Here is a 10,287-nt window from a genome sequence, read left to right on the forward strand (position 1 = left end):
AATGAGAGTCTGACGCTAAGCACAAGTTTGAGATGACTGTGGGGACTTTAATTGCATTCTTGACTGTATGTGCATGGCTTACCTTCCTACGCCCGACTCTTACCGCCAAAAGCATAATTATAAAATTACTGTCAAACCTTGCCAGCAATTAAACTCAACTGATTTCTCCCTCACTCTTTTCTTCTTTTTCTTCCTCTTCTTCTTCTTCTTCTCTCATTCTGACAGGGGGTGTAACACAGGAAAGTGATCCGCTGAATTGCATTCCTGTTTAAGTGAGAGATTAACGTTTAGCCACAAAATCTGGAGGGGTAGGTGGGAGGGGGGGGGGGGGGGGGGGGGGCAGCCTGGTACTGACTGGGTACCACATGTGGACAGAAGTGTGTATGTGTGTGTGTGTGTGTCTGTGTCTCAGCCTGGTTGTACAAACAAACAGGACATACATTGTCTGCGCACATATTAAAAGAGTGTCAATCATCCTAGTATTCTTCAAAGGGCATTCCAAACAAGTGCTGACACAAATCAAACCAGTTCCTCTCTCACAGGGTTGTGTCTGTGTTTCCTGACTCCGCCCCTCCTCGGCACCGCCCACGTTTTCTTCCCATAGGCCAGAGAGGATGGGAGCACAGGTGGGTCTGAATTTGAGGGAAGCTATTTTGTGCATAATTTTGAAATTACTAAACAGTGATGTGGGCGTTTTTTGAGTAATTTACGATCAAACCTCAAACACGCAGTCCAAAGGCTATCACATATCGCACGCACTGTCGAAGTTAGGGGGAGGGACCACACATGTCTGTGTCGATAAAGACAGACAAATTAGACGACAGCTTTTTAACATAACCATCACTTTCACTCTAATTACAGCCCTGCGAAAACACCTTTCTCATTTGTTTGCTATTTGAACACACTCTGGAGTGATAAACAGACCAGTGGCTAAGATGCGAGGTGTGTGTGTGTGTGTGTGTGTGTGTGTGTGTGTGTGTGTTTGGGGTGTGGGGGGGGGGTGTGGGGGTTGAACAAGGTTAGGACTGACTTGTCGAACTCTCCAGACACAGGTGTTTGCCTGCCAGCTACACACCTTGACGTGCAGCAAACGAAAAAAGAAAAAGCCGCAGCCAACTAACTCTTCTCATACAGAGACTAACGCCAAGGAACACAGGCAGAACAGGCCTTGGGAAAGCCTGTGAATGTGTGTGTGTATGTGTGTGTGTGTGTGAGAGAGAGAGAGAGAGAGAGAGAGAGACTAACACAGATTTGACAAACCTGTCTGCACCAGTTGACAGGAACACAGAGATCACTGTTCAACATGATAAAGTACCTCTGCTTCATGTCACTTTGCTAATGAAACAAATTAGAGCTGAGACACACACACACACACACAGACACACACATACACACAGACACACACACACACACAAGTCATTAATGCTCATAACATTTGGTGTCATATCCCCCCTTAATCCCAAATCCAAACACTTTGCCCTGTTTTTGAGATCTGCTTAAGAGAGGGAAGCAGAAGCAGCTAGTGAGCATGTGCGCTCTCATGTGTGCGAGTGTGCGTGTGCGCGTTCCTCCTCATTGCATAAAGTCACTTTCACCCTTTCAATCACGTCTGTCAGAGCTTATATTGAAGCAGGCTTGAGTTTGTCCCTCTTCATTGTGACTGGACGGTGACAATCTTTCAAATTCCCATCTGGGACAGGGCTCCGCATTGTTAAGTTTCTGTACAGCCCCCCCAGTGGGAGGGACTCTGTCCCCATCAGCACAAAAGACATGTCACTGGAGAGGGAGGCTGTGATTGACAGCAGAGGACACACCCCCTGTCCCAACAGGGCAACAACTGGTGGTTGACACAGAGGAGGGTTAAATGAAGCTCTTAGAGAAACTTCAGTCTGCCACTATGAACTCTGTGACCCCTAAGCTTGATGACAGACCTCTGCCTTTGTTCCAGAAGCTTCCACTCAGGTGAGGGCAGAAAGGGCAGGACACACACAATCCCTGTAAACAAAACACACTCGGACCCTCGCCGAGATGAGGACACTCAGAGATGGGCTGGAGGTCAGAGGTCGCCATGAGCGGGCTGACTGATGAAGGCAGCTGTAGACCTCAAATGTACACATACACACAAATGCACGAACGCACACGCGCGCACACACACACACACACACACACAGATCCATATGGATTCACAGAGAGGGATAACCATGTTGGCCCACATATGTATACAAACACATACGAACACATTTACCATGTTCTCCATGTTGGCTTAAATGCATTGTTAAGACTGTGACTAAAGAAATGCTGACTATAGGAAACAGCAGAGAGTGAAAACGACTCTCTCAGAGTCAAAATGCCCTCTCTGCAGATAGCTCATAACCTCGTCACGTTTTCCACAGGAAAATGAACTTCCGAGCTCTTCTAGAAAACACAGCGCTGCTTGATTTACATGGTTCGAGCTGTCCAACAGCTTCCCAGGGCAAAGGTCAATAGCTGCCTACTCTTCTGCAGTGCCATTGAGAAAGAGAGGGCAAAGAGTCAAACAGGAAAAAAAAGAAAACAAAAAAAACTTTTGCTCCCTCCTCCTCCTCCTCTTCTCTCTCTCTCTCCTGTCTTTTCTCCTCCACGGAGCTGAAAGCTCTGAGCCGAATTCTCAATCTTTCATTCCAGCTCTGCGCCTTGAACAGCACAACCGAGCGGAGGCAGAAAATAACTACAGAGAGGAGAGAAAGAGAGGGGAATAAAAGGATGATAAATCGAGAGAGAATGGAGGAGAGAGAAAGAGAAAGAGAGACAGACAGATAGAGAGGGAAAGAGAGCCAGATGGGAACCTTCACAGCCCATTTATCAAAACGAATTGCAAATCTGTCCCCGCCCTCCTGCTCTTCTGTCCTGAAAGCCCGTGTAATACGGTAATCATTTTCATTATCATATAATGATTTTACAAAGCCTACAGCAGTTTGCCTGGTCACTACAAACCACACAGCTGTTCCTCTCCGCCTCGGCCAGTCCATCGCAATAACGCACACGTTTTACTCGCCGCAAGCTCGACCTCTGCCCTCCGAAGGTCACCCAGAGGTTACCACATGCAGAGGGCTCCGGATTGGGTATAGGCAGGGTCGGTCAGAATGTCTGTGTGCGTGTGTGTGTGTTTTTTTTGTTTTTTTTTTACTTTTCTTTTTTTATAACTAACCAACGCCCTTCAAGGTGTGTGTCCTGTTAGGATGTGTGACCTATTCAGAGGAGCATCTGGCTGAAGCCTTGGAGACACAGGGGCAAAGGTCACAGAGTCACTCTGTTTAACTCCCTAAAAATGTACATCCAGGTCGCTTCCATATCAAAAGATTCGTACGAAAACCAATGTCACTGCACCTTTTCACATAATATTCTTAGACTACAGAGATGACAAAAAGAGAACTGTTTCAGCCACATGTTTGGGGTCAGTTCTGTTCCTTTTAGTCAGCTGTATGAACAATTTAAAATCTGATATGACAGCTGAATATCACGTAACATTATCAACGCACACACCTCAGTCCATCAATGTAATTTCCATTGATTCATGAGCTGAAATTGAAATCCATTCTCCTGTGTGTAGCTTTACTGTTGTAGCACCCTGAAGGTGGCAGATACCAAAGAAACAATCCAAAACAGTCAACAGTTATAAATGCCAAGATGTCTGCGTTATCCAGTATAACATACAGAGCCATGCTAAATCGTCTCTCTGAAGGCAAAAGTAAACAGAGAGAGGGTGGGGGGGGGGGGGGGGGCGCAGTATCGTGAGCGCGTGTGTTTAAAGGGGATGGATGAGTCGAGGCGGCAGTGGAAGTGGAGGTATAATTCACTGTGAGTACCCATAAGGCTTTGGGAAGGCCCAGCGGCAACATTTGGCATTTTTCTCTTTCCCTCTGTATCGCTCAGTCTGCCTCCCCCCGGCAGGGATGAGTGAGAGCTAGCAGACCCTGGCCTCACACCGCTGTTATACTTTAAACCACTGTTTAAGAAACAAAAGAAAAAAAAGAAAAAAGACATCATCAGTCAGTTTTGACTGGGTATGTTTATGTAGCCTGAGCATGTTCAATCCATCAGAGTGTTTAAAAATACTAAACTTTTAGCCAGCGCTAACGCTCTCAAACAAAACAATAGCATTATCTCCAGAGAGAGGTCTCTGGCATGAAAAGCACTGTTTGAATAATTATAATTTTTTTTTGTTGTTGTTGTTGTTAAAAGCTAAATTAATCAGCAAATTGGGTCCCTAAAGTTTAATTTCAAGGAGTGGTTTACGGAATTAATGACTCTAAAAGACTTCCAGGGCTACGTTAGCCTCCCTCATTCTCCCTGCGGTTGTAAGGCCGACATGCATGATGTGGAACGGAGATACGGAGAGTAGATAGACCTGCTGAATGAGCGTCTATCTTTCATCATTCAAATGCCTAAGAGAGAATTCATTTCTCCTTATCCTTTTAAAGTGACAGAGATGATATCAGGACCGCCTTATCAGTGTGTCTCATAAGCTTCACACTGGGCCATGTGTTTCGTTTACTTCAAATGTAGGCCGATGACAGCCACTTCACAGACAAGACCCTGATGTTTTGGGAAAGGCACTATCAGAATGGGGGGCGAGGGGGGGGGCTGAGGGGGTTAGGGAAAGATAGAGACCGGGGGGAGTGTGTGTGTGTGTGTGTGTGTGTGTGTGTTCATTCCTCTATCTAATCAACCTTTTCCAGCTGATGAAATAAACTCCTGTCTGCATGTTGGAAAAAGAGAGAGCATTTCCTGTTCTGGGTCATGTCAGGGGTTTCCCATCCCACCCTGCATGGGCTCTTTCTCTCTCTCTCTCTCTCTCTCTCAGCAGCTGTATACTGGGTATTTGCGGAAAGGCAGTTTTGCCTTCACATAGTTTTGGACAGCTTTGTTTGATTTAGTTGTTTAATATAGTGAGATGTGATTATGTGCAGCTTGAAGCTTCAGTAATTTTAGGGAAAATTAGTGTGGTTTACTGTGGTTTTGCAGAGATTCTACTGTGAAATTCTGGATGGGATAATACAGTTCTGGTTTGGTCAATTTTTTTTAATAGTTTGTTACAGTTTCAGGTAGGGCGCTAAAGTTTCATGGGAAAAAAAGGGGGGTTATGCAGTTCGGGATTGTCTGTAGAAGCATAATAAGATTTGAGACAGTGCAGAGGACTACTGCAGGGTACAAAAGTGTCTGAAAAGTGTTGTGTTGATTTTTTTTTTTTCCGCAGCTCAGTGTAGTTTTGGTACTACATTGAAAATGTAAGTGTTTAGACAATGCTAAGGCTAGTGTGTGTCTGAGTGTGTGTGTGTGTGTGTGTGTGTGTGTGTGTGTGTGTGTGTGTGTGTTTGTGTGTGCGCATGCAGACCTTTGACGAATGAAGGGCCAGGACGGTGCCTGGCTTTCGGCGCCTGTAATTACGGTGCCTTGCGCCAAACAGAGTCCATGAGGCCAGAAGCACAGGCGTTAACATAACACTCAGCCTGTGTGTTTACAGGCACTATCAGAACAGGGGCACTCCTCGGGGTCACCCAGAGGCAAAAGCCCCTCTTCCAGGTCAGGGTGGGAGTCTGGACCAGGCAGCAGAACGTAGGAACTTTATAGACCCCCCCCCCCCCCCCCCCTTGACAAACGACTATGTGAGCAAAGTGTGAGGTAGAAATGCTCCTTCAGGCAGTTTAAGCTCTTACAGAGGCTCTGGCTCTTATCTGATCTATAGCCGCGGTAACACAGGTTGGCACGGCTACGGCACTGACAGACACACACTGACAGACACACATACACACAAGGTCTGAGTGAACACATCATTCCCAGAGGTCAAACTCATCGGTGAACAGGGCCAAAAAAGAGAGGGCTGAACTGCACATTAAGGCTCATCTAGACATATCAATCAGTCTGTGTGGGAGGGAGAGCTCCTTTACTCTCTGTGCACTGATAGCAACAGCTAGGAAATACTTATGCAAACGTATAGCATGCCTGCATGTGTGTGTGTGTGTGTGTGTGTGTGTGTGACAGTAGATTAGCATGCAATTTGAAGAGTAGAACATAGTTTGAGCTTGTGGAGAGTGTTTCCTTAAATATGGTTTTATATGTGTGTGTTTTATTTTTTGTTAGATTTATGTAGTGTTAGGCAGGGAAAAAGAGGGGTTATGCAGTTTGGGGCTGTGTGGTGAACTGTGATATGATTTGAGGCAGGAGTAAAAAGAGCAGGATGGCGCATTTTAAGAAGATTTAGGAAGTGTTGTTGTCTCTTTGATTTAGGGGTTTGTGCTAGCTGAGTGTAGCTCTTTGTGTTAGAGGTTTGTGCTAGTTGAGTGTAGCTATTTGTTTTAGAGGTTTGTGCTAGCTGTGTGTAGCTCTTTGTTTTAGAGGTTTGTGCTAGTTGAGTGTAGCTATTTGTTGTCTCTTTGATTTAGGTGTTTGTGCGAGTTGAGTGTGGCTTTTGGCAGTGCATTATGGTGTGAGGAAGACTCTGTCTCTAATGAAAACCAAAGACAGGGGGGACACCAGCTAAATCAACAAAGCTCAATGTCAATCTTCAGTTTGTGTGTGTGTGTATGTGTGTGTGCGTGTGTGTGTGTGTGTGTGTCAGGCCTGACTTTGTGTGTTTATCTATGTGAATGGCCAGCGTCTCTCAGAGGTAGCGTTATCTCAGAGGAAGGAAGTCACTGGGCTATCTGCACCCACATGTCTGTGTGATATCTACCATGTACAAGGATTTCCCTCCAAAGCCAAATCTCTCACATTCTCACAAACTCGACAATACTCGACCATTCACAAACCCAAACCTCTCACATTCACAAACCCAAACCTCTCACATTCTCACAAACTCAACAACACGCTACCATTTACAAACCCAAAACTCTCACATCCTCACAAAGTCAACAACACTCTCCCATTTACAAACACAAACCTCTCACAAACTCTATAACACTCTCCCATTTACAAACCCAAACCTCTGACATCCTCACAAACTCAACAACACTCTCCCATTTACAAACACAAACCTCTCACAAACTCTACAACACTCTCCCATTCACAAACCCAAACCTCTCACAAACTCACAAACTCAACAACACGCTACCATTCACAAACACAAACCTCTCACAAACTCACAAACTCAGCAACACTCTCCCATTTACAAACACAAACCCGTCACAAACTCACAAACTCAACAACACGCTACCATTCACAAAGCCTGGCTTATTTCAAACACACAACCCCACTATACACAAAGTGAGGACTCAGTATTCAGTAAAAAGAGAAACAGTGTTTCATCATTTCTAGAAATAAATAAATGATAGTGAAGTGTGTAAAAAAAAAGGGGGGGTGTCCAATTTATACTGTGGATCAAAATACAACCTTGAAAAAGGAAAAAGTGTAGAAATACACGATAACACACTCTGGGTATCTTTATTAAACAATCACAAAACAAATCAATGAACAAGCCTTGTCATTGTGTTGTGTCATATTTCAAAGAGTGTTCTTAAAAGATTTGATTTGATTTTTTTTTTTTTCTGTTTTTTGATGCTCAGTGTATTAGACTGGACAAAAAGCATGGGCCGAAATGATTAAACGCATTTCTGAACTTACCTTTTCCTTCATCGTCTTCTGAGTTAGATTTTTTTTTTTAACCGAATATCTTACTTTTCTGTGTGATTCTAATTGTAAAGGATTTTGAATGACTACTGTTTTTATACTGTGTAATTGATGATGACCTGACCACCTAAATCTTTATATGTCCCCTGCAGTTATAATGTACAAGTATGTTTACTGTAATAGACTAAGATTTGGCTGTTTGTTAGTTGATCTGTGTGCATTCGACAGATCTGTCCAGGTCTGTCTGTGTTGTAAGGTATGAGTATGTCTACTGTAGTAGTCGTAAGGCATGAGTATGTCTACTGTAGTAGTCGTAAGGTATGAGTATGTCTACTGTAGTAGTTGTAAGGTATGAGTATGTCTATTGTGTACTGTAGTAGTTGTAAGGTATGAGTATGTCTACTGTAGTGGTTGTAAGGTATGAGTATGTCTATTGTCTACTGTAGTAGTTGTAAGGTATGAGTATGTCTACTGTAGTAGTTGTAAGGTATGAGTATGTCTACTGTAGTAGTCCTAGGTATGAGTATGTCTACTGTAGTAGTCATAAGATATGAGTATGTCTACTGTAGTAGTCCTAGGTATGAGTATGTCTACTGTAGTAGTCATAAGGTATGAGTATGTCTACTGTATTAGTCCTAGGTATGAGTATGTCTACTGTAGTAGTCCTAGGTATGACTATGTCTACTGTAGTAGTCATAAGGTATGAGTATGTCTACTGTAGTAGTCATAAGGTATGAGTATGTCTACTGTATTAGTCCTAGGTATGAGTATGTCTACTGTATTAGTCCTAGGTATGAGTATGTCTACTGTAGTAGTCATAAGGTATGAGTATGTCTACTGTAGTAGTCCTAGGTATGAGTATGTCTACTGTATTAGTCCTAGGTATGAGTATGTCTACTGTAGTAGTCATAAGGTATGAGTATGTCTACTGTAGTAGTCCTAGGTATGAGTATGTCTACTGTATTAGTCCTAGGTATGAGTATGTCTATTGTAGTAGTCCTAAGTATGAGTATGTCTACTGTAGTAGTCATAAGGTATGAGTATGTCTACTGTAGTAGTCATAAGGTATGAGTATGTCTACTGTATTAGTCCTAGGTATGAGTATATCTACTGTAGCAGTCTAGGTTTTCGTTGTCTCTCAGTTGATTTGTGCGTTTTGGACTGACCTGTCTCTCCAGGTCTGTCTGTGTTGCTGTCTGTCGGCCAGCGCGTTCAGCAGAGTCTCCGCCATCTCCCTCCTGCCCTCCTGAACATTACTCTCATCCTCCACAATGCTCAGCAAGAGCTGGGTCTGATAAAACAACACACAAACGCAGCATTCATGATCTATATTTCACATAAATCATAAAGCACATTGTTCATAATGCAACTCAACGTAAAAGAAATGCACCACATGAGACATAAGTTTAGTGACTCAAATCTCTCATAACGAGAAATATGACGAATCAAACAAGTATTTGAGTCAATAAAGCTTCTGGCACACCCAATTCAATGAAAGGAACAAGTTAAATTGGGCCCAATAGTGAAGAGGGTTTTTTGGCTGTTTGGGGAGAGAAGAGTCATTGAATAAGTCTGAGCAAAGAGAACTAAGCCATTACATGTGTCTCAATGGACTGTCAGTTTCCAGAGGTCAAAGGTTAACCTTATGCTGGCCTGTCTGTATTAGCTTTGAAGGTCTACTAGATACGTTTTGTTGACTTTTGAGCAAGTTCAAAGTAAATACGTAAGGGTGTGCTGGAAGCAGTCAAAAACTAAATTACTCTGACAGCAACGAAAAAGAAAGAAAGAAACAGAGAGAGAGAGAGAGAAAGAGAGAGAGAGAGAGAGTAAATTAACATCTTGTATCCTTTACTGTGGGGTAAGAGCATTTCCTAGCCAGGCATGTATTACAGCACAGCTTACAGGGGCTCTGCCACACACGCTAATCTGAGCAGTCCCTCCAACCTTTAGCACAGAGCTAACACCAAAGCCTCCAAACTGCCAGATTCTGAGAGGGAGGTGAAAAAGAAATTTGGAATTTGGTCGCCTAAATTAAACGCAGCGCTGTCAGGGATACAGAAATCCTCCTGTCCTTCTTTCTGTCTCTCTCCCTCTCTCTCTCCCTGTCATGTGAATGTGCGTGTATGACTGACTCTGCTGGCTTGTTAAAAACAGTCCCTTCCTGTCACTGTCGACAGACTCGTTTATTTCTGTCCCTTACATTTAAGCCTTTCCTCCTCTCATTCTGTTCTTCGCCCGAAAAACCAGCAACATCCAAACTTTCTCCTTCTGTAATCTGCCTTTGACAAGCCACTGTCTAAACTGACAAGCTCTTTGTGTGTGTGTGTAGGCGTTTCAAAAAAACAAAAAAAAAAAGAAAGAAAGAAAAAAGTCAAGTCACACTCATTCAGTTTCCTTATCACCTATTGCCGTAACTGCGTCCTAGCACCCGAGTGTGTGTGTGTGTGTGTGCGTGTGCGTGTGCGTGTGTATGAGAAAGAAAGATGATGTCATTTGAAAAGTGACAAGGTGAGGTGTGTGAAGTGAAGAGTTCTTTTCTATCTTTCTCGATCCAGTTGAATCTGGATTCATCCACTGAAAACATCTCTTAAGATGACTGACAGACTGAGAAACTCTGAGAAAGTATTCCCAGCATCGGTTCACATCACTTGTTAAGACAACACAACAGTTTTTTTTTCTTTT

General features: G+C 43.5%; 1 protein-coding gene across 1 annotated transcript in view; it reads right to left on the reverse strand.

Moving 5' to 3' along the window:
- fto (FTO alpha-ketoglutarate dependent dioxygenase) overlaps window positions 1-10,287 on the reverse strand; it is a gene marked incomplete at its 5' end in the record, with an annotated part of 95,408 nt that overhangs the window by 52,369 nt on the left and 32,752 nt on the right. The window contains one exon of the mRNA XM_030765010.1: window positions 8,772-8,896. Coding sequence (XP_030620870.1) covers window positions 8,772-8,896 — 125 coding nt within the window. The remainder of the gene's footprint in view (window positions 1-8,771; window positions 8,897-10,287) is intronic.

This window comes from Chanos chanos, chromosome 2 (genome assembly GCF_902362185.1).
Source record: "Chanos chanos chromosome 2, fChaCha1.1, whole genome shotgun sequence".
Lineage (NCBI taxonomy): Eukaryota > Metazoa > Chordata > Actinopteri > Gonorynchiformes > Chanidae > Chanos > Chanos chanos.